This window comes from Ovis aries, chromosome 25, assembly GCF_016772045.2.
Source record: "Ovis aries strain OAR_USU_Benz2616 breed Rambouillet chromosome 25, ARS-UI_Ramb_v3.0, whole genome shotgun sequence".
In the NCBI taxonomy this organism is placed as follows: domain Eukaryota; kingdom Metazoa; phylum Chordata; class Mammalia; order Artiodactyla; family Bovidae; genus Ovis; species Ovis aries.
This window is the reverse complement of record NC_056078.1, coordinates 5,034,064-5,061,118: the sequence shown is the minus strand read 5'-3', so window position 1 is coordinate 5,061,118 and position 27,055 is coordinate 5,034,064. Positions and strand designations below refer to the sequence as shown.

Genomic DNA, 27,055 nt, shown 5'->3' with positions numbered 1-27,055 from the left:
ATGCGAAGAGTTGACTCATTGGAAAAGACCCTGATGCTTGGAAGGATTGGGGGCAGGAGGAGAAGGGACAACAGAGCATGAGATGGCTGGATGGCATCATCAACTCGACGCACATGAGTTTGGGTGAACTCCGGGAGTTGGTGATGGACAGGGAGGCCTGGCGTGCTGCGATTCATGGGGCTGGGAAGAGTCAGACACGACTGAGTGACTGCACTGAACTGTCAACTCCACCAGCATGCATTAATTGTATACTTTGTGAAAGGGGCTGCAGTAGGCTCCTTGCTAAGGATGATGGAGGAAAACAAAACTGAATAAGACATTCTCAACACATACACATGTAGGAGGTGCCTGGCACAGGGAAAGTGAGTTTTCCTTATTATTTTAATCCAGCACTGCCCACTGCTTTTCCAAAACAGGACATAGAACATTCTGCAGAAATGTTCTTGGACTCTGCTCACAACATTATGAAGGTCTCTCTGGGGCTTCTCTGATGGTTCAGATGGTAAAGAATCTGCCAACCAATGCGGAAAACACTAGTTCAATCCCTGGTCTGGGAAGATCTCGTGGAAAAGGAAATGGCACCCCACTCCAGTATTCTTGCCTGGAGAATCCCATGGACAGAGGAGCCTGGCGGGCTACAGTCCATAGGGTAGCAAAGAGTTGGAGATGACTGAGGGATTAACACACACACGCATGCAATCACAGGCTTTAGGAATCAAATCATTTTTGTGATTTGATGGAAACTGAGAATAGATTTGTGTGGGGTTCAGCAGGCTTCAGAGAAGAGCAGCATCCAGTCCATGCATGACTCCTTCCCTTTAGATGTTTGAAATAATTAGGAACTGTGATGTCTTAGGCTAGTTTCAGTCAAAACTCTTTGGGAGGAAAAGACCCCAAAGCAGACACGAGAAGTAAGCACCTGTCCTAGTGGTCCTTGCTCTGTGCAGAGTGATCATCCGGAGGAACGGCTTTAAGACAACTCCAGGTCCAGCCACTCTGTGCATTTGAACTCGTGAACAAAAACCAGAGTAACTCGCACCCTCACAAACTGTGCTGGAGTCAAGACCAGGGAGGGAACCGGTCTTCAGACACCACTCTTTTCCACAGCAACAGAAATCACAACAGTTGAAAACCAGGGCCGCTAAGTTAGCAGGCTGGTCTGGCATTTGTAAGCAGGAGAGGTCTTACTTAAGTAAGATGAAGTAAGCTTCTCAGGACCTTGGTCCTTTAGGATGGCAGTTCATTAAAGTTTGATGTTGAATTTCCTGTAACACCAATACCTGGAGCTGGCACTATCTACTGGAATAGAATAGGAAGATCATTATATTTGTTCTTCAAACCAGGGAAGTGGGTCAAAGTGGTTACACACACATATACCCAGAACATCCACAAAACTAATAATTTTGAGGAAATAGCACTATTGCAGAAGCGTGCAACTAGTGCTAAAAAAGCCTTATGGAGAAAGTCAGTCCTTAAAAAAAAAAACACTGTAGAAATTAACTGTCAAGAATAAATAGGACACAGTTCCTAAATGGTTATGTATTGTTCAATCATTTTGTTATGCAATAAAAATATTGTATGCAGAATTACATTAGTTCTATCCCCACAGAATTGCTATGAGTAATTTTATATAAAAGTTTCAGAAGCCAAATTTATCATTAGTGTGAAATGTAGGCATTTGAGTTCAGACTGTAAAATTAAAAATTTAAAGATGGTGTTCCGATTCTACAGAGGAAACGTGTAGCCAGCCCCCCACCCTGTATTCACAAGTATGATATACAACACCCATGCCAGAAAAGCTGCGCCAAAGCCCGTGTGCACTGGATAGTCAGGCAGAAAGCCTGTCAGTCCTTGGATGTGCCTCACCAAGCTTGGAGTAACAGCCAGGGCCAGCTACAGAATCTGGAGGGCTCAGTGAAAAGGAAAAATGCAGGACCTATTCAAAAATAGAGAGTGCCTAAAATCTAAAACTTTTTCCTTTCTTCCAAGGTCTTTTTCTCAACTTGTCATGGTGCTTTTATCGGCTATTTGCACTAACTTCCTATGGCTGCATAACAAACTACCCCCAAACTTAGCAACTTCTAGCAACACCCATGTAGTGCCCCATAGTCCCTGTGGGTCAAGAGTCCAGGAATGTGTAGCTGGGTGCTCTGCCCAGGGTCTCACAGGCTTCAGTCTTGGTGGTGGTCAGGGCTCGGATCTCATCTGAGGCTTGGAGTCCACTCTCAAGCTCATGCTGTTGTTGGCAGAACTTTTTTTTCCAGCTGCAGGACTCATGGTGCTCATTTCTTCAAGGTCAGCAGAAGAAAAGTCTCATTTCTATATGCTTTTAAAGGGCTTGCCTGATTAGGTATGGCCCACCCAGGATAATGTCACTTTGATTTATTGAGTCTTTCAAGGTAACTGATTAGGGGCTTTAATTACCTCTGCCAAACTCTTTCACATCTGCCATAGTCTATTAGTTAGAAGCAAACTTCAGGTCCTTCCAACTTGCTAAGGGAGGATTGTACAAGGGCATAAGTCATCGAGGGATCATTTTAGAATGCTGTCTCACTGTTCAATGTACTTCAATGTAAAGAAAAATGAAAATCTTTAACCTAATTTTGACTGTTCATGTTTACATTGTGAAATGTCAGTTTTAAGTATGAATAGAATATTTACTTGTAGGTGGAAATCAAAATCACACAGTTGGCATCTTGTAATATTTATGTAACATGTAATATTTATCTGGTATGCAGAGAGTGGAAATGTGGTCTCAGCTAAACTAACTCTTCTGTTCTACTTCTTGATGCCTGCACATCCCACTAACACCATCTACCATCAGCTTCCTGATGACTAAGGAAGAGCTGGAAGGACAAGGAACCCTCGGTTGCTCTCTTTTCTCCTGTAGTATCATTTTGAATGTCAGTGGTTGACTAACATAGGGAAGTAACGCAAGCCAGTCAAAATATGATGGAGTTCCTCAGTCATTCGTACTTTTAGGAATAGCACTGCCTTCTTTCTGCACGTGAAACCAGTTCTGGCACCCACAGAGAGCCCGGCCTCTCAGAATGCCCAGGTGTAGATGGAATGTACTCACCTGTGCTAGGCTGAGTTGCACTGAGCTACCACACACTGTGCATCCCTGGAACGCTGTGCCCTTGGATATCATGAACACTGTATGCAAATAGGGCAGCAAAGAGATAAATATGCATGTTGTACCTGTTTACTCAGGCACACACTACATTGTCCCATCAGACTTGAACTGGTATTTTTGTTGTTGTTTTTGTTCAGTCACTCAACCTTGTCTGACTCTTTGTGACCCCATGGACTGCACCATGCCACGTTTCTCTGTCCTTCACTACTTCCCAGAGTTTGCTCAAACTCATGTCCATTGAGTTGGGGATGCCATCCAATCAACTAATCCTCTGTTGTCCCTTTTTCCTGCATCAAGGTCCCAGCATCAGGGTCTTTTCCAGTGAGTCGGCCCTTCACATCAAGTGGCCATAGTTTAGAGCTTCATCTCCAGCATCAGTCCTTCCAATGAATATTCAGGACTGATCTCCTTTAGGATGGACTGGTTGGATCTCCTTGCAGTCCAAGGGACTCTCAAGAGTCTTCTCCAACACCACAGTTCAAAAGTATCGATTCTCCAGCTCACATCCTTCTTTACAGTCCAACTCTTACATCCATACATGACTACTGGAAAAACCATAGCTTTGACTATACAGATGGTTGTTGTCAAAGTAATGTCTCTGCTTTTTAATATGCTGTCTAGGTTTGTCATAGCTTTTCTTCCAAGAAGCAAGCATCTTTTAATTTCATGGCAGCAGTCACTGTCCACAGTGATTTTGGAGCCCAAGAAAATAAAGCCTGTCACTGATTCCATTGTTTCCCCATCTATTTGGCATGAAGTGATGGGACCGGATCCCATGATCTTAGTTTTTTGATGAGGTGGATGAACCTAGAACCTATTATACAGAGTGAAGTGAGTTAGAAACAGAGAAATACTGTATTCTAACACATATATACAGAATCTGGAAAAATGGTACTGAAGTTTTCTGAATGCTGAGTTTCAAGCCAGCTTTTTCACTCTCCTCTTTCACGCTCATCAGGAGGCTCTTTAGTTCCTCTTTAATTTCTGCCATAAAGGTGGTGTCATCTGCATACCTGAGGTTATTGATATTTCTCTCGGCAATCTTGATTCCAGCTTGTGCTTCATTCAGCCTGGCATTTCCCATGATATACTCTGGTTTTGGACTTCCCTGGTGGCTCAGATGGTAAAGCGTCTGTCTACAATGTGGGAGGCCTGGCTTCAATTCCTGGGTCGGGAAGATTCCCTGAAGAAATGGCAACCCACTCCAGTACTCTTGCCTAGAAAATCCCATGGATGGAGGAGCCTGGTGTCCATGGGGCTGCAAAGAGTCGGACACGACTGAGTGACTTCACCTCACTTTGACTCTGCATACAAGTTAAATAAGCAAAGCGACATTATACAACCTTGACACACTCCTTTCCCAATTTGGAACCAGTCTGTTGTTCCATGTCTAGTTCCAACTGTTGCTTCCTGAACTGCATACAGGTTTCTCAGGAATCAGGTATGGTGGTCTGATATTTCCATCTCTTTAAGAATTTTCCACAGTTTGTTGTGATCCACACAGTCAAAGGCTTTAGCATAGTCAGTGAAGCAGATGTTTTTCTGGAATTCCTTTGCTTTTTCCATGATCCAAAGGATGTTGGCAATTTGATCTCTGGTTCCTCAGCCTTTTCTAAAACCAGCTTGAACATCTGGAAGTTCATGGTTCATGTATTGCTGAAGCCTGGCTTGGAGAATTCTGAGCATTACTTTACTAGTGTGTGAGAAGAGGGCAATTGTGTGGTTTGAGCATTCTTTGGCATTGCCTTTTTTTAGGATTGGAATGAAAACTGTCCCTTTTCCAGTCCTGTGGCCACTGCTGAGTTTTCCAAATTTGCTGGCATATTGAGTGCAGCACTTTCACAGCCTCATCTTTTAGGATTTGAAATAGCTCAGCTGGAATTCCATCACTTCCACTAGCTTTGTTCATAGTGATGTTTCCTAGGGCCCACTTGTATGTTTACACAACACAAATTCAAAGATAAAATTGTTAAGAATGTTAAGACAGTGATAACAGAACTTTAAACCGTGAACTGTGCTTTTCTTAGTGGGGCCCTGAGTAGAAGCTAGCTGTCTATGAAAGCTGTATGTGAATAGGATGGGAAGAAACAAGACTGGACACACACATGGCTCACATCTCCCCCACTAATGTGGATGTACCGTTGTCCCATTAGACTTCACTCAAAAACCCAAGCTCAGAGGGAAAGTAATGAACAATTTCAAGGTGACAACAGCAGAGCATTACACCCAACGTGAGGCTCTTCTGAGTACAGGGTTTACACAACTGCACAGGGTGCATTTCCGTGAAACCAGCCCTATGAACACTTTTCTGAGCTGCTCCTCTTTAGGGGGATATCAAGCATGGTTGGAGCATTCCTTAGGTCACCCACCCACTAACCCACAGCAATTCATGTACATGTTTCAGGGTGTAGAAGCACATGAGACAGCTCCTCTGATGTATTCTGCTTCTGATGAGCCACACCTGTTGCTACTCTATAGCTGTCAAGAATCTGTCTTCTTTCCTGTAACTTAATTGGGTTCCTCACATCTAGTTGAGGACCAGGCAATAGGGCCTGGAATGGAAGCAGGGGTTTCAATGGCAAAGCTCATTAAGGAGGGAGAAGTAGAGCGCTGCAGCTGACGTGGAGATGAGCAGTTCAATTCAGGAGGCCAGCAGTTCATGATCTCTTTAGTTACAAGGACTCAGGTGTCAGTCTTCCAGTTTTTGGCAAAAGTAGGTGGTATCTGGCTCAGAGGGTAAAGCGTCTATGATGCGGGAGACCCGGGTTCAATCCCTGGGTTGGGAAGATCCCTTGGAGAAGGAAATGGCCATCCACTCCAGTACTATTGCCTGGAAAATCCCATGGACAGAGGAGCCTGGTAGGCTACAGTCCATGGGGACTCGCGAAGAGTAGGACACGACTGAGCGACTTCATGTTAACGTTCACGTTTCACCCATGCATCCGCAAGACTGAGGTTGTTGTATCTCACCATCAGAATCACGTCTTCTGGCACACATCCCCTACCTGGGCTTGACCTATACAGTAGTAGTAGAAAGGTAGTGAATATTATTTAAAAAGTCACATTGGACTTTCACCATGATGATTCATTTCTCCATCTCATAGCTGTGAAAACTGAGCTCGAGAGAGACTTGCCAAGGTTAACAGGTAAGTGGTGAAGCCAGGATTCCAACAGGTCTGATCCCAAACACAAATGCCTTCCCTGTGACAGAGAGTATGATTCCCACATCTCTAAGTCATTTATTTTTGGTTAGTGTTTTTAATATGAATGTTATAGACAGCCTGCCAGACACACAGACTGGGTTTGCAATGATCCCAGTTTAACACATGAGGTGGCATTTTCTAATGGAAAGAGGGGGTAAGAAACTAATAAACTTCATTATTCAGGGCCACAGTCCTTATTTATAGAGTGTAAGGAACTGAACTAAACGATTTCCAAAGTATTTTCTGGCTCCACATTCCTATGTATTCAAGCTTTCTTTTCTGACTTGTCTAAAATTTCAGCTGCTTTTTATTTTTATTTCAGGGAGGCTGCAGCATGTGGGATCTCAGCTCCTTGACCAGGGATCAAACCCATGGCCACTGCAGTGAAAGCATGGCGTCCAAACCACTGGACCACCGGGAAGTCCTTCAGCTACTTTTTAACACCACCCCAGGATTCAGTATAATCATATTCTCAGCATAGAGATGGGTACTTCTTTGTTGATGCAGGGGAGCATACCTCTAGTTTAGTAAAAATAGTTAAGTTAGAATATAAAATTAAAATACATAAAAATAATAGGGAGGCCTAAAATACAACACAGCTTTATGACGTCTCAAATTGGAGATTTATAGATAATTGCTATCCACTCTGATTCTGGAAATGATAGAAGTATTGAAGAAACATTAACTTCCTGAGATTTAGACCAACAGTCTTTCGGTTTTTCTAGAAAGTGAGAAAGGCAATGAATGCGAGAAACAGCTTCTGTTTTCTCATCTGTGCTAATAACTCATGGGGTGCTCGTGAAGATGAAGTGAGACAGTGGAAGTCCTTTACCAGCTATAAGGTGCTAATCAGTGTCAGGAAGCATTAGGATTAAATTAATGCCAATAACGGAGACCAAAACACTCTGTTTCTGCCAGCGATCCTATTTTCCAGTGAAAAGGCCATTCTTTGAGTGAAATCTCTCACGTAGATTCTTAGATGCTGACAGCATGAGCTCACGCTGTGATCGCTGAAGTAGCAAGAGAGTAGCGAGAAATAGATCCAGAAAAGGTGCACTAGAATGTAAGGCAGTGCCATCTGAAGAGCAAAAATGTGCCTCCCTGAACACCTGGCTTCTGGCCACTATGGAGGGAGTCAAGGATACGGAGAACTTTGCTGACACAATGCCAGCATTCATGCCTTGAACCTTTCCAGAAGATTAGAAAGATCTCCCTTAGGTTAACAAATACTGTCCAAAGCACATGGAAATAACCCTTAAGAATTCTGGATATGCCAGCAATCATTTTCAGACCTACACTGCTGACAACAGGCTCTTCCACATATAAAGCAATCCATTATTTATGTCATTCTGAATCCAAATTCCGTCCCAATTCTCTCCTCAGCATTAACATCAAAATCACAATTAATACAGTCCTCCAGGCCACTGTTGGGTGTGAAACTTTGAAACTGAGCGGCTTCCCTTAATGAAACAAAAAGCAAAACCCTGCAAGGTTTCTTGGGGAGAAGAGCTGCAGGATAAATCTCTGGACAGAAGAGGGGTTGGATCTTTTTTCTGTCTTTCACTATGTAGACCCTGGGGGTTTACCGCTCCTCCGGTAGGGTTTCAGCTCAATTATGAGCCATAGCCAAATCCAACTGCTATTGCTCTTATGGCTCAACTACAAGATCCTTTTGTTCTTAGGGCTCAACTACAATATAGTTCAAAGAGAACTATATTAAAACAAAGAAGAAAACAAAACAAAATATAAATGAATAAAACAAAGTATCCTGAATAGTCAAGTTGGCAAGTATAGGTTTCTGAACCTCTAATAACTGACTCATTTAGTGATTTGTGGACCAGTTCCCTTGCACATGCCTTTTTTCTACCTTACGGCCTTCAGCTGCTATTTGTACTGTTACTCAAGAGTTTGTCTGATCTTCCACCCTGGCCTGATGCTGGATAAACACAAACATTCTTTATTAAAGCCCAAAACTTTCCATGGATTCCTGTTGCCAAGGGTCCTCCTACTCAGTTACAATGTCAAATGGAATGTTTATTTTAACCTTTGGAAGGAAGAGCTGACTTCCTGGCTGAGATTTTATTGAAAATGTATCCCCTGAAGGGCAGGAATACATATACATGGTGTATTTTCTGTGCTATTAAATACACCAACAGTCCAGGGGCATTCACTGTTATATATGCTAGATAAATGTTATTTGATTCAACCCCACAACTAATCTGATAATGAAGAAACAATCTCAAAAAAATACATAACAGGATCAAAGATGTAATCACCATCCATCCACCTGTCTCCAAAGACCAGGGCTTTAACACTTTAATTTGCCACTAGGATTAGTGGTGTTTCCAATAAAATTCAGAAGGACATTGCCAACATGTTTTGTGATCCAAAGCAAAAATATTTTTTCTCTTTGGTCCCAACACCTCTTATAGTAGCTATCTCTTCTAGTAGCTATCTTCTAGTAGATAACCTTTAGCCCAGCCCCAGCTTCTCCACCACAGTGTTCAGTTTCTAACCCCTGCGTCCCATAACCTGCTCCTTCTTAAGGTTTGCTCACTGGATTTGATTGTTTATCCCTGGGCTTTGTTAGAAAACATCATCTTATCATCTCTCCAGCAGCACCTCCCTGAGCTATGTTGAAGAATAGATTTCTAGCCCATTTTTCAGCAACCTAATTCCATCTGCTTTGTCTCTTCTGGAAGTTCCTCCAAGTATCTTGTCCACCACCAGCATTTTTCTTATTCTCTGAGATGACTATGGGCTAACTCTTATTTTTATATCTCTTCTCTCATTTTGTGGGATTTTTGAAAGGAAAGGACCATAACCTTCCCTTAGTACACAATTTTTAAGCAAATAAAAATTTTTCTTATCTGAATTTTTTTTCTAGAATTGATATACATACTACTTGTATAACAGAGATATGAGAAATATTTGGAAAATAAGAAAATATTTCTAATACTATGGCTTGGCAATCCAACCTAATAAAGCTCATTCTGAAGTCTAATATTTCCTGGCATGACAGTTAGATCTCTGGAGAAAAGCACTAAAAATGTTTTGGTCCTTGACCAAGTAAATTACCCTCATACTGTTTTAGGTTACAAATGAGAAGGATCCAGCAAGTCTTGGCTCACAAACTGTCATTCTATACAAGGATCCAGATATTTTAAACCCAAATTAAAACATAAATAGCCCAAAGGATGGCTGTATCTCTAGGCCCAAGGACAGTTTATGACTAGGCAAATCTAATAGACAGATATAAATATTATTTATCTTATTTAGATGTTGCTTTGTTATGAATTTTTTTGCCTTGCCAACAACACAATGTGATAATCAAAACCTTGTTTTTTTTAATTGATAGTCTTGACCTATCTGTTTGTAACAAATAAAATTTGGTTCCTAAGTGTGATTGCATAATAAATGCACTGCTTGTAGAGGCAGAAAAATTAATCAAGATGTGAACAGGTGGCTCTCAACAGAGCCACAAGTGCGTAAGAGTTCAGTATCACTGTTCTTTGTATCTAGAAATGTCAGGAATAGCATGCACATGACTCCAGAAAAAAACAACAAACAAAACAAACAAAAAATTGGATGCATGCATCTGCACAGTCCTCTTCGAATCTGCTTTAGTAACAGTTCAAAGAACTTGTCATTGTTGACAGCTGCTTCTTAATATTACAGAGAGGTAGCCCTAACACAGCAGTTTAGATACCTAAGCTGCTCAGAAAAGCTAGATTGCAGCAGCTCAGTTTTACAATTAAGTGGTTCAGTTCAGTTCAGTCGCTCAGTCATGTCCGACTCTTTGCGACCCCATGAATTGCAGCACGCCAGGCCTCCCTGTCCATCACCAACTCCCGAGTTCACTCAGACTCACGACCATCGAGTCCATGATGCCATCTAGCCATCTAATCCTCGGTCGTCCCTTTCTCCTACTGCCCCCAATCCCTCCCAGCATCACAGTCTTTTCCAATGAGTCAACTCTTCTCATGAGGTGGCCAAAGTACTGGAGTTTCAGCTTCAGCATCATTCCCTCCAAAGAAATCCCAGGGCTGATCTCCTTCAGAATGGACTGGTTGGATCTCCTTGCAGTCCAAGGGACTCTCAAGAGTCTTCTCCAACACCACAGTTCAAAAGCATCAATTCTTCGGCACTCAGCCTTCTTCACAGTCCAACTCTCACATCCATGCATGACCACAGGAAAAACCATAGCCTTAACTAGACGGACCTTAGTCGGCAAAGTAATGTCTCTGCTTTGGAATATGCTATCTACGTTGGTCATAACTTTTCTTCCAAGGAGTAAGCGTCTTTTAATTTCATGGCTGCAGTCACCATCTGCAGTGATTTTGGAGCCCCCAAAAATAAAGTCTGACACTGTTTCCACTGTTTCCCCATCTATTTCCCATGAAGTGATGGGACCAGATGCCATGATCTTCGTTTTCTGAATGTTGAGCTTTAAGCCAACTTTTTCACTCTCCTCTTTCACTTTCATCAAGAGGCTTTTTAGCTCCTCTTCACTTTCTGCCATAAGGGTGGTGTCATCTGCATAAATGAGGTTATTGATATTTCTCCCTGCAATCTTGATTCCAGCTTGTGTTTCTTCCAGTCCAGTGCTTCTCATGATGTACTCTGCATAGAAGTTAAATAAGCAGGGTGACAATATACAGCCTTGATGTACTCCTTTTCCTATTTGGAACCAGTCTGTTGTTCCATGTCCAGTTCTAACTGTTGCTTCCTGACCTGCATACAGATTTCTCAAGAGGCAGGTTAGGTGGTCTGGTATTCCCATCTCTTTCAGAATTTTCCACAGTTTATTTGTGATCCACACAGTCAAAGGCTTTGGCATAGTCAATAAAGCAGAAATGGATGTTTTTCTGGAACTCTCTTGTTTTTTCCATGATCCAGCGGATGTTGGCAATTTGATCTCTGGTTCCTCTGCCTTTTCTAAAACCAGCTTGAACATTAAGTGATACTCTTCCCTATTTATCACCCTGAAAGTTCAGGACTATCAGGTAAAGACTATCAATTTTAAAAAAACAAGGTTTTAATTATCACATTGTGTTGTTGGCAAGGCAAAGAAATTTCATAACAAAGCAACATCTAAGTAAGATAAATAATATTTACATCTATTAGATACATAATATTTATATTTGCCTAATCATAAACTGTCCTTGGACCGAGAGATACAGCCATCCTTCAGGCTATTTATGTTTTAATTTGGATTAAAATATCTGGATCCTTGTACAGAATGACAGTTTGTGAGCCAAGACTTCCTGGATCCTTCTCTTCTCATTTGTAATCTAAAACAACTATTTCATGTTTCAACGATTTTAAGTAATTTAAGGAGATAATTAAGGCTTCAGGGGTAGTATCTATTATGACATTCTTAAAGTACTAAATTTACAGGTTTTAGAATTAAAACATGAAGTACAGTTTGAATATAGGATTCAAACAGGAAGTACTAAATACATGAAACAGGTATTTCATTAGAATTAAGCTAGAAAAACCACCACCTCCACAATTCTAGAAATAGGTGTTCATGGAATAACTCAGAGATAAGCTTATTTAGCTGCTCAATTTTGTAATTTAAAGTTCTTTAGTGTTTGTTGTACCTTAAATATGTTGAATTCATCATTTTCCTTACCCATTCTTATCATACACAATGATTTACTCACAAATAGTTTTTAAAGAATTATTTCTCTGATTATTCTAATATTGTTTATATTTTCTGTTTCCTCCATAATAATGAAAACTTGCTAACAATTTACAGGCCAAACTGATGTCATCTGAACAGTCAGCTACAGGCTCTAGCAGTAAGTTAGCTTGATTTTGTGAAATGAAACACTATATGTTTTATATTTACCAAAAAAGTAAGATCATAGCCATTAAAAACATTTCCTACTCCAAAATTTTCACTGGTATAATTTCTGGACCTCTAAAAATTTATTTCAATAATTTCAAATATTCAAAATGTCAGACTACTTACTGGTGTTCAACTTATACATTAAAATACTGTTTTTACTGCTTAGGACTGTATGACTATGCTTGACATTTGAAGCTCCTACAATCTGGGACTTTTTCTTACTCAACACATTTTTCTTCTATCACTCTGCAGTGTGACACTACTATTTTAATCAAGATAACATAATGTCTTCTCAGTCCTATGTGTACATTGTAACACTGTGTTCATTCCCATCATTATTCTTTATTCATATTGCTCCTCAAAATATAGTCTCTTCATCTCACCATCTGACTAAATTCGATTATTATGATCAGTCAAGATAATACCTACATAATTATTTGATTACTTAGGAAAATTAGGGCCTCACCTCATATATCCAAAAGTATTAGCTATATTAAAAATTACGTATAAAATTTAAATATAACACAGAAGAAAACACATGTAAATATCTGCACACAGAATAAGATCTAAATATAAAACCAATGGAAGAAATTATAAAGAAATGATCACTAGATTTCATAGAAATAAACTATCATACATTAAAAATAACTTGAACAAGCTGAAATGACAATAAACTGAATTTCTATACAATAAACTGTATAGGAAGACACGTTTTTTAGCTCCCTTCTCCAATACTTCAGAGAACACCAAACGGTGTTTCAGCAAAACGAAAATACTATAGTTAAATAAGCAGTATCCAAGAACGATATTTTTTAGGTTTCTGCTTGTTTTACTGCTTAATTCTAATCCCTCTCGTTAGGTATGTTAAGTGTACGGTCATCACTTATTTGTTCAACAAATGCTTTTATTGCACCCCAGCCATATGCCAGAGACTGTGCCAGACACTAAGACCATATTGCTGCTCAAAACAGACATGGTCCCTTCAATCACAGAACTTAAGTCTAGCATAAGATGAACATTAATCAAGTAGCCACACAAACTGTGGTTTTAAAAAAAGCACACAGAGCACTATGACAGTATAAAAAGGATTTCACCTATTAGAGATATGGAATGTGTATGGTTCCTGGAAGAATTCATGTCTAAATAAAACGTTAATCCCTTATAACTGCAGTAGCTACACCCTAAATTCTTTTGTACCTTTCTGTGTCTCATACAGTAAGTCTTCTATATCCATTAAACGATTTATTCCCATTAAAATGTGAAGGTATCTTTGTTATCTAGCCTTCTGTTTTCAATGGTGTGAATGAAGTCAGCTTTAGGATACTTTAATAGGGTCAGTTTAGGAAGATACTTTTATTTTTATAAGATTAAACAACTTAAATCTTATGTTATAAGATCATCTCAGGATCAATCTTGTCAGATTTAGTGGCAGAATCTTACTTAGACCCCAAAGGAATGACAAACACTTATATTCTGAAAAAGAATTATTTACATAAATGTACTAAAAATTATATACAGCTATTAAAATTATTTCACTAACAGTACACATAGATTATAAAACAAATTAAATGTTATTTAAAAGCACATATTTTTACACTGTATATCCTGGAAGTTTGTTTATTACTAATTCACAAATATCTTTGCATTGCTTGGAAATGTTTAGTGAACCAAGGTCATCACTGTCTTCTTCAAAGTGATCTAAGGTACTGATATCCAGGACATTAAGTTCTAGTTCCGACAGATTAGAAGGCAGGTAAGAACTCACTTGAGAGGTCCGAGGTGACTGGCTTTTTTCTGAGGACTGGCAACCTCTTCTTGCTTTAGGTTTAGCCCAGACGTCACAATCCTGCTTTAGAACTTTAGAATTACGCATACTGTTTTGGTCTCTCTGGTTTTCTTTTTCCTCAGTCCAGTGTGATGAAGAGAAATCACTGGAAGATGATTCCTCCAAACTTTTATCTTGAGTCTTTGAAACAGGAAATCTTTTATATGACAGTATTGGAGATCCAGCTGAAAAAGGTGGGCTAAGAATAGAACTCTTTTCACTGCTGTTTTTCCTTGTGGACAATCTTGTTTCACTGGATTTGCTTGTACGTTGACTGTATTTTGGATTTTCTGTCCCTGGACTGCTATCACAAGCTCGTAAGATTCTGCTGGTGTCTTCAGAAGAGCAAGGACTGGTGAAGTCATCTGAATACTTTAGTTCTGAGATGCTTTCAGAGCAACTACTTGTACTTGGATTCTTTTCATTGATATCAGCAGTTAGAATGACGTCACCAGTGATTTTGACCTGCTTGTCATCTATTTCTTTATCTACTACAATTCTGTCAACTATTGCAACCTGCTGGAAAACACCTGGACTTTGGACTTCCACGTTTCCTTCCAAAATATTTGTACAAATAAACCTTTCTGAGACAACAGAATTTGCAGGACTCAAAATTTCTCCCCCAAAACCATTATTGCTTCTATTTTCATCACAATCAACTGTCTTTTCAGTTGCACATTTCCGTTCCGCTTCTTTGGTTGTGCTAGGGTCATCAACAACTACACTGATTTGCTTTGAGGTATTGCTATTTTCAGTGAAAGATGCATCTGATTCTAAACACTTATCTTTAGGCAGTTCATGTGGCTTCTGATACAGTTCAGCAAAGCTTAGTATCTTAACTTTGGATGATGGAATTCTGAGGTTTGCACCTAACATTTGTGTTTGCATTTTTCTAGACTGTTCTACCTTTTCATACTCTACTAACATATCAGGATTTGTTTGTTTTAAACGTAGTTTAAGTGTGTTTGTTAAGCCATAAAGTAGTTTTCCCCTGGAAACTCTTTTCTGGGGGGCACCACCTTTCTTTTCAAAATATTTACCTTTCTTAAGGTTTTCAGTTTGGTTCTTTTTATACTGAAGACTCACTGACTTCTCATTTTCCCCCACAGAAAGCTTATCCTTTTTAGATTCAGATTTACAGGTGGATTTCACTGAAGATTCTGGTGACTTCTTATCCTCAGTTCTATATAACCAGGCTAAGTGAGGATGTATATGAGTAGGGTTTGCCATGGGTTGGTTGTATAACAAGGACAATTCCACCAACAAAGCATTTAACAAAGGCAGTTGCCTTATAGTATTAATTCTATTTTGTTCAGTTGCAGGATGGTCTGTAGTTTGATTACTTGCGCCTGTATCCTGAACGTGTGCAGGATTTATAAGCACTGGACGACTCTCACCTGTTACAGAATTTGTATGTTCTGGAGGATTAGTATGTGTTGGGGAATTTACAAGGTTTTCTTTCAGAAGAGTACCATCATCCCATTCCTCAGGTGCATTAATTTGAGGCTCAATGGTAATTTTACCCTGTTTAGGGGGTGTCTTTTCTTGAGTCAAATGAGTGTAATACAGAGGAGGAGGGCAAATTATGTTAGTTTCAAGTTCCACCTCTGTGCCTTCCTGATTTGGGGGGCTAATACTCCTCTCACTGCTACTCTTTGAACACATAACGGAGCTGGTTTTGCCATTTTCCATAGAATCCGCGTAATCAGAGTCAGCGTTGCTATGAAAAGCTCTTCCCTTCAAATCTTTCCCTGCCCTTGAGATTTTTACATGCAGCAGAGGCTTATCAGCATCTCCTGGGCTTTGCTCTGAGTCTGGCTGCTGCAGCTGCTGGTTTTCCTGCCAGGTTTGGGAGCTGACCTCCACTGATTTCTGCACCTCCATACCCTCCACTCCACCTCCTGTAGAAGGGATTGGCCGCTCCAGATGGCCCAACAAGCTGCTACCCAGATCACTCAGGCGGTAGCACAGGGCAATGTCCCCAATCCGCTCCCCGTCTTGGTTACACAGCGGGAAACTTCCCCGATGACTCTGGGAGCTGCCGGGGGCGGCGGACCCCAGGACCTTGTGGACTGCCGCGGCCAGAGAGATGCTGCAGGCCCCCAGGAGCTGCGGGGCAGGGGTCGGGTGCCCCGGGGGCAGCTGGAGCAGCAAGGTGTAAAGCGGGGTCCGAAGGAGCAGGCGGTGCAGGGTGGCGGGCTGCAGGCGGAAAAGACAGGACTTGCCGCGACGGAAGCTAACCAGGCCAGGCCGAGATTCCGGGGCGGGGGCGGCGGGGCCGGCGGGAGGGTAAATCAGCAGCGTGGGGAAGTCCAGCAGGCGGAAGGCCACCGCGGGGCACAGGCTGCGCGAGGGCCGCGGCGGCGATACTTCCTCTCCCTCCTCCTTTTGCTCCTCTTCCGCAACCACGGGTGGCTGCGGCAGCCCGGCTTCAAGGCATACCCAGTCTATCAGTAGCTCCAGCGAGAAGAGCCGCTCAGACACAGAGGACGCCATTGCTGTTGCCCCGGAGACGCTACGAGCTGAAAGCTGATGTCCTTCGTTCTCGCGAGAAACACGGAAAACCCGGTGCCTGTCTTGTTCTCTCGCGAGACTTGAGAGGGCGCCCTGACCTGTGGGAGATGCGGCTGCTGTGGGAATTTTGGCCTCTCACTGTACGTCGTTGGGTTCCAGATTTGTCTTGACACAATGCTTATGATAATACCGAAGCTATGAATGAGGCGGGGTGGGGAGAGCAGTAAAAGCATGTTTTTTTTGTTCGAGTCACGTTTTATCAGTACAGGCCCCATGCAATTTTGGAGGCCTGTCAAATCCATCACAGGAATATTAAAAGTAAACCAGGGCTTCCTTTCCAATTTCCAGGCTAAAGAAAGTCAGCTAATTGTCCACAACCGGCCTTCTGTGCTGCTGGTTACCCAAAAGATAAGGATATGGGGCTAAAGTGGCATGGAGGGCTCTGTCTTAGTGAGGAGGCGCTGAGACCCACGCAGTGAGTGTGGGCACATCGCCAATGAGGCATCCAGGTGTAGAAGAGTTATGTTAATGATTTCAGTACATCAAAACTAAGGCAGCACTCGTTATTAGAGAAATGGAAATCAAAACCACAATGAGGTATCATCTCAAACTGGTCAGAAAGACCATCATCAGAAAAATCTAGACAGTAAATTCTGGAGTGTGTGGAGAAAAGGGAACCCTCTTACACTGTTGGTGGTAATGCAAACTGATACAGCTGCTATGGAGAACAGCATGGAGAGTCCTTAAAAAAAAAAGAAAGAAAGAAAGAAAGAAAAAAACTAGGACTAAAACTGTCATTCAGTTCAGGTCCAAAGCTCAGTTGTCTCCAACTGTTTGCAGCCCCATGGACTGCAGCACGCCAGGCTCCCCTGTCCATCACCAACTCCCGGAGCTTACCCAAACTCATGTCCATCCAGTCATGATGGCGTCCAACCATCTCATCCTCTGTCGTCCCCTTCTCCTCCTGCCTTCGGTCTTTCCGGCATCAGCTCAGCCACAATCTCCAGTGATTGTGGAGCGCCCCCAAATGAAGTCTGTCACGTTGTTTTCCCATCTACTTGCCATGAAGTGCGGGGACCAGATGCCATGATCTTCGTTTTCTGAATGTTGAGTTTTAAGTCAGGTTTTTCACTCCGCTTTCTCACTTTCATCAAGAGGCTCTTAAGTTCTTCACTTTCTGCCATAAGGGTGGTGTCATCAGCATATCTGAGGTGATTGATATTTCTCCCAGCAATCTTGATTCCAGCTTGTGCTTCATCCAGCTTGGCATGTCGCATGATGTACTCTGCATATAAGTTAAATAGGCAGGGTGATAATATACAGCCTAAACATATTCCTTTCCTAATTAGGAACCAGTCCATTGTCCCATGTCCCATTCTAGCTATTGCTTCTTGACCTGCACACAGATTTATCAGTAGGCAGGTCAGGTGGTCTGGTATTTCCATCTCTTGAAGACTTTTCCACAGTTTGTTGTAATCCATACAGTCAAAGACTTTGGTATAGTAAATAAAGAAGAAGTAGATGTTTTTCTGGAACTCTCTTGCTTTTCCAATGATCCAATGGATGTTGGCAATTTGATCTCTTGTCTGCATTTTTAAATCCAATTTAAACATCTGGAAGTTCATGGTTCATGTACTGTTGAAGCCTGGCTTACAGAATTTTGAGGATTAATTTGCTAGCGTGTGAGATGGGTGCAATTGTGTGGTACCTTGAACATTCTTTGGCATTGCCTTCCTTAGGGATTGGAATGAAAACTGACCTTTTCCAGTCCTGTGGCCACTGCTGAGTTTTCCAAATTTGTTGGCATATTGAGTGCAGCACTTTCACAGCATCATCTTTAAGGATTTGAAACAGCTCAGCTGGAATTCCATCACTTCCACTAGCTTTGTTCATAGTGATGCTTCCTAAGGCCCACTTGACTTCACATTCCAAGATGTCTGGCTCTAGGTGAGTGATCACACCATCATGGTTATCTATCTGGGTCATGAATATCTCTTTTGTATAGGTTTTCTGTATATTCTTGCCACCTCTTCTTAATATCTTCTGCTTCTGTTAGGTCCATACCATTTCTGTCCTTTATCGAGCCCATCTTTGCATGAAATGTTCTCTAATTTTTCTGAAGAGATCTCTAGTCCTTCCCATTCTATTGTTTTCCCTATTTCTTTGTACTGATCACTGAGGAAGGCTTTCTTATCTTTCCTTGCTATTCCTTGGAACTCTGCATTCAGATGGGTGTATCTTTCCTTTTCTCCTTTGCCTTTAGCTTCTCTTCTTTTCTCAGCTATTTGTAAGGCTGCCTCAGACAACCATTTTGCTTTTTTTAATTTCTTTTTCTTGGAGATGGTCTTGATCACTGCCTCCTGCACAATGTCATGAACCTGCATCCGTAGTTCTTCAGGCACTCTGTCTATCAGATCTAATCCCTTGAATCTATTAATCTTCACTTCCACTGTATAATCATAAGGGATTTGATTTAGATCATACCTGAATGGTCTAGTGGTTTTCCCTACTTTCTTCAATTTAAATCTGAATTTGGCAATAAGCAGTTCATGATCTAAGCCACTGTCAACTCCCGGTCTTGTTTTTGCTGATTGTATAGAGCTTTTCCTCCTTTGGCTACAAAGAATATAATCAACCTGATTTTGGTATTGACCATCTAGTGATGTCCATGTGAAGAGTGGTCTCTTGTGTTTTTGGGAGACAGTGTTTGCTGTGACTAGTGCATTCTCTTGGCAAAACTCTATTAGCCTTTGCCATGCTTCATTTTGTACTCCAAGGCCAAATTTGTCTGTTTCTCCAGGCATCTCTTGACTTCCTACTTTTCCATTCCAGTCCCCTATGATGAGAAGTACATCTTTTGGGGGTGTTCTAGAAGGTCTTGTAGGTCTTCATAGTGAAAGTGAAATTGACATTGCTCAGTTGTGTCCGACTCTTTGGGACCCCATGCACTGTAGCCTACCAGGCTCCTCCCTCCATGGGATTGTCCAGATAGGTCTTCATAGAACCATTCAAATTCAGCTTCTTCAGCATTAGTGGTTGGGACATAGACTTGGATTACTGTAATATTGAATGGTTTGCCTTGGAAATGAACAGAGATCATTGTCATTTTTGAGACTGCATCCAAGTACTGCATTTTGGACTCTTTTGTTGACTATGAGGGCTACTCCATTTTTTTTTTTAAGGGATTCTTGCCCACAGTATTAGATATAACAATCATCTGAATTAATTTCACCCATTACAGTCTACTTTAGTTCACTGATTCCTAAAATGTCTATGTTTACTCTTGCCATCTCCTGTTTGACCATTTCTAATTCCAGTTTTTGGTAGTTCCAAAGCCGGAATCAAGATTGCTGGGAGAAATATCAATCACCTCAGATATGCAGATGACACCACCCTTATGGCAGAAAGTGAAGAGGAACTAAAAAACCTCTTGATGAAAGTGAAAGAGGAGAGTGAAAAAGTTGGCTTAAAGCTCAACATTCAGAAAACGAAGATCGTGGCATCTGGTCCCATCACTTCATGGGAAATAGATGGGGAAACATTGGAAACAGTGTCAGACTTTATTTTTTCTGGGCTCCAAAATCACTGCAGATGGTGACTGCAGCCATGAAATTAAAAGATGCTTACTCCTTGGAAGAAAAGTTATGACCAATGTAGATAGCATATTCAAAAGCAGAGACACCACTTTGCCAACAAAGGTCCATCTAGTCAAGGCTATGGTTTTTCCTGTGGTCATGCATGGATGTGAGAGTTGGACTGTGAAGAAGGCTGAGCGCCAAAGAATTGATGCTTTTGAAGTGTGGTGTTGGAGAAGACTCTTGAGAGTCCCTTGGACTTCAAGGAGATCCAACCAGTCTATTCTGAAGGAGATCAACCCTGGGATTTCTTTGGAAGGAATGATGCTAAAGCTGAAGCTTCAGTACTTTGGCCGCCTCATGCGAAGAGTTGACTCATTGGAAAAGACTCTGATGCTGGGAGGGATTGGGGGCAGGAGGAGAAGGGGAGGACAGAGGATGAGATGGCTGGATGGCATCACCGACTTGATGGACGTGAGTCTGAGTGAACTCTGGGAGTTGGTGATGGACAGGGAGGCCTGGCGTGCTGTGATTCATGGGGTCGCAAAGAGTCAGACATGACTGAGGGACTGAATGAACTGAAAACTACCTTATGGCCCAGCAATCCCACTACTGGGCATATACTCTAAGGAAATGGAGTTGAAAAAGACATATGTACCACAATGTTTCTTGCAATGCTACTTATAATGGGAAATGGAAGCAACCTAGATGTCCATTGGTAGATGAATGGATAAGGAAGTGGTGGTACATATACACAATGGAATATTACTCAGCTATAAAAAGGAACACCATTTGAGTCAGTTCTAATGAGGTGGATATACCTAGAGCCTATGATTTAGACTGTCAGAAAGAAAAAGACAACTATCACATATTAATGCATATATATGGAATCTAGAAAATTGCTACTGATGATCCTATGTGCAAGGCAGCAAAGGAGACACAGAAATAAAGATAGACTCAGTGGGGCAAGGAGAAAGTGGGACGATTTGAAAGAATAGCAATGAAACCTATACATTACCATATGTGAAATAGATAGCCAGTGCGAGTTTGATGTATGACACAGGGAACCCACAGTAGGTGTTCTGTGACAACCTGGAGGGATGGCAGGGGGAGCGAGGTGGTGGGGGGTTCAGGAGGGAGGGGACATGTGTATGCCTATGGCCAATTCATGCTGATGAATTAACATCACAATATTGTAAAAGTAATTATCCTCCAATTAAATAAAATTGACAAACGAATGTATCTATGTAAATGCTGGGGTGAGGGAGATTTATAGCTCTATCCTAGTTTTAAGGAGACATACTTCTAACCTCAAAAAGCTAGCCAGCCAGGTTGAAACCAAGGTCCACAAGTAGCCTTGAATGCCATAGCAAGAAATTATTTGGTATACATTATTTTGAGTGAATTGTTACTGGGTAGGGGGAGGTCAAAGAAGACCCTCACCTCCATTCTTGGCTCTAGGTCTTACCTATGGCAAAAACAAGCTTATTAAGGGAAGAAAACAAAGAGCACCTCAAGGGAGAGGTGGGCCAAGCCAACAGAGCCACTGGCACCGGAATGATGAGGTATGGCAATTTTTAAAACAGGGCTTTTACATATTCATTTAGGTGGGCATGGACTGACAGTTTGATTGACAGTTGCAAGTTACTTAACAACAGGCTCTATTGCCCATGTCTTTCCCATAATTCAGACCGTTATAATCAGATGTATGTATGTATGTATAGAATATGTATGAGCTCTCCAACCAGTCCATCCTAAAGGAGATCAGTCCTGGGTGTTCACTGGAAGAACTGATGCTGAGGCTGAAACTCCAATACTTTGGCCACCTCATGCAAAGAGTTGACTCATTGGAAAAGACCCTGATGCTGGTAGGGATTGGGGGCAGGAGGAGAAGGGGACGACTGAGAATGAGATGGCTGGATGGCATCACTGACTCGATGCACATGAGTTTGGGTGAATTCCGGGAGCTGGTGATGGACAGGGAGGCCTGGCGTGCTGAGGTTCATGGGGTCACAAAGAGTTGAACACGACAGCAACTGAACTGACTGACTGACTGACTGCATGGGCTCCTGGCTGCTTAAGATCACTTGTGCTGAGGACACAGCTGTGTACCAAGGGCACGTGTGCAGAGTCGGAGATGCCCCTGTGGTTAGTTTGTACCCACTGTGTAGGTACAGAGCTTGTGCTGGAGTTGGAAAAGTGTGGTTATTTTGTAGCATATTTGTGAGCTATCCTGGGCCAGCACTGGGGCATGTCTGGGGTGGGATTCAGAGATCAGGTTTCTTCCTTTTCTGCTAGGCCACCCTTTGTTGCTCATGCCTAATATTCTAACTAACATTAATGAATGTGATTATATTGATGTTTGGAAACCTACCAGTACAAATATCAATACAAAGGATGGGTTCTACTAATAAGAAATTCAATTCAGTGCAATCTTTTGGGGAGGCAATTGCAGTGGTCTAAAGAAAGAATTGTGACCTGAATGTGGTTAGGGTTGGTGGACTTTAAAAGGAAATGACAGATATGAGAAATTTGTGAGGGCAGAATTTTTTAATAGAACTTGATTAGAGAGTTTATATTTCCAAAGAATAGCAAGGAGAGATAAGAAAGCCTTCCTCAGTGATCATTGCAAAGAAGTAGATGAAAACAACCAAATGGGAAAAACTAGAGATCTCTTCAAGAAAATTAGAAATACCAAGGGAACATTTCATGCAAAGATGGGCTCAAAGGACAGAAATGGTATGAACCAACCAGAAGCAGAAGATATTAAGAAGAGGTGGCAAGAATACACAGAACTGTACAAAAAAGATCTTCACGACCCAGATAATCACAATGATGTGATCTTTCAACTAGAGCCAGACATCTTGAAATGTGATGTCAAGTGGGCCTTACAAAGCAAGCTAGGGAGGGTGATGGAATTCTAGTGGAGCTATTTCAAATCCTGAAAGATGATGCTGTGAAAGTGCTGCTGCACTCAATATTCCAACAAATTTGGAAAACTCAGCAGTGGCCACAGGACTGGAAAAGGTCAGTTTTCATTCCAATTCCTAAGAAAAACAATGCCAAAGAATCCTCAAACTACCACACAGTTGCACTCATCTCATACACTAGTAAAGTAATGCTCAAAATTCTCCAAGCCAGGCTTTAGCAATATGTGAACTGTGAACTTCCAGATGTTCAAGCTCGTTTTAGAAAAGGCAGAGGAACCAAAGATCAAATTGCCAACATCCACTGGATCATCAAAAAAGCAAGAGAGTTCCAGAAAAACATCTATTTCTGCTTTATTGACTATGCCAAAGCCTTTGACTCTGTGGATCACAATAAACTGTGGAGAATTCTGAAAGAGATGGGAATACCAGACCACCTGACCTGCCCCTTGAGAAACCTATATGCAGGTCAGGAAGCAACAGTTAGAACGGGACATGGAACAACAGACTGGTTCCAAATAGGAAAAGGAGTACGTCAAGGCTGTATATTGTCACCCTGCTTATTTAACTTCTATGCAGAGTACATCATGAGAAACGCTGGACTGGAAGAAACACAAGCTGGAATCAAGATTGCCGGGAGAAATATCAATAACCTCATTTATGCAGATGACATCACCCTTATGGCAGAAAGTGAAGAAGAACTGAAGAGCCTCTTGATGAAAGTGAAAGAGGAGAGTGAAAATGTTGGCTTGAAGCTCAACATTCAGAAAACGAAGATCATGGCATCTGGTCCCATCACTTCATGGCAAATAGATGGGGAAGCAATGGAATCAGTGCGAGACTTTATTTTTGGGGGCTCCAAAATCACTGCAGATGTTGATTGCAGGCATGAAATTAAAAGGTGCTTACTCCTTGGAAGAAAGGTTATGACCAACTTATCAGCATAGTAAAAAATAGAGACATTAACAATAAAGGTCCATCTAGTCAAGGCTATGGTTTTTCCTGTGGTCATGTGTGGATGTGAGAGTTGAACTATAAAGAAAGCTGAATGCCAAAGAATTGATGCTTCTGAACTGTGGTGTTGGAGAAGACTCTTGATAGTCCCTTGGACTGCAAGGAGATCCAACCAGTCCACCCTAAAGGAGATCAGTCCTGGGTGTTCATTCGAAGGACTTATGTTGAAGGTGAGACTCCAATATTTTGCCCACCTGATGTGAAGAGCTGACTCATTGGAAAAGACCCTGATGCTGGGAAAGATTGAAGGTGAGAGGAGAAGGGAACAACAGAGGATGAGATGGTTTGAGGGCATCACCGACTCAATGGACATGAGTTCTGAGTAAACTCTGGGAGTTGGTGATGGACAGGGAGGCCTGGCGGGCTGTAGTCCATGGGGTCGCAAAGAGTTGGACATGAGAACAACTAAAGTGAGTGAGTGAGTGAGAGAGAAGTTATAGGTGAAAATTTTCTGCTATTAAGAGAGAAAAAATTGTATAGGTACAGAGTGGATTTTTAAAAAAATATTTATTTTTGGTTTCGAAGAGTCCCAGTTTCTGCATCAGGATCTTCCTTGCCTCATAACAGGTCTTTCCATGTGGGGTTCACTCTAGCTGTAGCACGGGCTCAGTCATTGCTATCTGCGGGCTTAATTGTGGGATCTTGGTTCTCCAACAAGGGATTGAACCCTCCACCCTTGTATTGGAAGCCTTTCTTAACCACTGGACCACCAGGTAAGTCTCCCACAGATTTTATTTTTAAAGGTTACTTTGGGTTTGTTGGCTAGACAGAGTTTGAGATACCTGCCAGACGTTATGTATGTTCAACTTGAGACAACTTTATAATTGATGGTTAAACTATATGACATTGAACACAAAAGAACCTTGTGAAACTCAAAAACAAGTTCAGGACTAGAGGGACTTGATGCTTTAGTATGAACTCATGAGGGAGATTTCATTGCAGTATGTAAATAGGAGATACCACTCTCGGCCTTCAGAATCTTACTGTGTACTTACAGAGGAAGCTTATCTAGTGACATGCTTAATAGATGGCTGACATAGAGCAATAAATCACAATGTGTTCACAAGTGAAAAGCAATGAGATATTGAGCTCATGTGTGCTAGACAAACAGCAGATAAAATTCCTCATTGAAGATACCTGTGGTATGTCTTTTGAGTAAAGTTAATAATGTGGAATTTTAGCACTTAGTTTATGGACAAAGAAACTAGTGTTCCTCCTTCATAAGAACATTATTCCCATAATATATAAAGTTTCTACATGGATAATAAATTCTCGACTCAGACACTTCTACATCACTGACATTACGATATAGAGTAAGATTTTATCATTGTAAATAATGTAAAATGTTGCAAGTAAATGTCTTGTGGTTGTTTGTTGCTGTTGTTTAGTCATTAAGTCATGTCTGACTTTTATATAAGGAATCTAAAAAGAATGATACAAATAATTTAGAAAACAGAAATAACAGCCATAGAAAACAAACTTACAGTTACCAAAAAGGAATGAAATGAGGATGATAAATTTGGAATTGGGATTAACAGATACAGACCACTATCTAAAACAGATAAACAACAGAGACTTACTATATAGCACAGAGAACTGTATTAAATACCTTATAATAACCCATAATGAAAAAGAATCTGAAAATGAATATATATATGTACACCTGAAACTAACAAATCATTATTAATCTACTATACTTAAATTTAAAAAGTGCCTGCTGTTTGGCAAATAATAAATAAAATAACATTTGTTTTAATAAGAATTTACTAAGTGCCAGGTACTGTTCTAAGAATTTTGTGAATATGAATTCACTTAATACTTACATTTATAAAGATGACACTATAACGACCTCATTTTTTTGGATGAGGAAAATAATTCACATACTGTTAAGAAACTAGTACATGATCACAGAGCCAGGATTTGAGCTGGTAGTTTGCTGCAGAATCCAGGCTCTAAGCTACTGCTCTGTGCTATTTTTCTGTTTGGCTCTATGAACGTGGAAAATTTTTAAATGTCATAGCTGAACCTTTACTTAGGGCTTCCCTGGTGCTTCAGAGGTTAAAAATCTACCTTCCAATGCAAGGAGCCATGGGTTTGATCCCTGGGTGGGAAAAATCCCCTGGAGTAGGAAATGGCAGCCCACTCCAGTGTTCTTGCCTGGGAAATTTCATGGACAGGGGAGCCTAGAGGACTATAGTCTATGGGGTTACAAAGAGTCAGACATGACTTAATAACTTTAATAACTCTTTCCTTGACATATTCTACTATTTATAAAGATGACATAACTTTTATGCTCAGAATGTGTGCAGTATTTGAACATGGCTCTCCTGTTCTGTTTCTTTTTGTTTTTTTTTTTTTTTTTCATCCCTTTCTATTAGCGTAGATACTTTTGGATGGGGGAGGGGGGCACCGTAGCTTTTCCATCTTACTGTCATTAAATCAGGGACAGACTTAAGATCAGAATCATGGTTACCACTTCCCATATCATACACATATGGAAGAGCTACTGTTAGTAAGCACAAATAATCTAAAAGAAATTCTATAAATTTTTTTCAGGTACTAAGGCTGTGCATTGCCTTTTCAGTTTGTATGTTAAACTTGCCAGAATTTGATATGGGAAACTCCTTCACTTAAGGAGGACAGGGACTTACTTCCCTGGTGGTCCAGGGACTAAGCCTTTGCCTTCCAATGTAGAAGGTGTGGGATTGATCCCTGGCTGAGGAGCTAAGATCCACACACACTTTGGCCAAAAAGCCAAAACATAAAACAGAAGCAATATTGTAACAATTCAATAAAGACTTTGAAAATGGCCCACATCAAAAAAAAAAAAAATCTTAAAAAAAAAAAAAAGAAGGATAAAGAGGAAAACTGGCCAGTAGGGGGGAAGGGGTTAAGGGGGTTGGATTATAAACAAAGGCATCACTAGTGATACAGGGAATGAATGACTGAAACCCCACTCTTGAAAAATCTGTTTCTGGAAAGGAGTGGGCATTGGAAAGATGCA

General features: G+C 41.1%; 1 protein-coding gene and 1 long non-coding RNA gene across 2 annotated transcripts; one reads left to right on the top strand and one right to left on the bottom strand.

The window, feature by feature from the left end:
* Positions 1-9,768: 9,768 nt before the first annotated feature.
* On the bottom strand, positions 9,769-16,545 carry MAP10 (microtubule associated protein 10). Its single transcript, XM_012104976.5, has one exon. The coding sequence runs from the start codon at positions 16,515-16,517 to the stop codon at positions 13,788-13,790; it is 2,730 nt and encodes a 909-aa protein (XP_011960366.3). The 5' UTR covers positions 16,518-16,545; the 3' UTR covers positions 9,769-13,787.
* Positions 16,546-16,610: 65 nt separating this feature from the next.
* On the top strand, positions 16,611-21,207 carry LOC132658662 (uncharacterized). The gene is made up of 3 exons (XR_009598583.1): positions 16,611-16,675; positions 18,275-18,482; positions 19,853-21,207. It is a non-coding gene; the product is annotated as an uncharacterized LOC132658662 (long non-coding RNA).
* Positions 21,208-27,055: the final 5,848 nt, after the last annotated feature.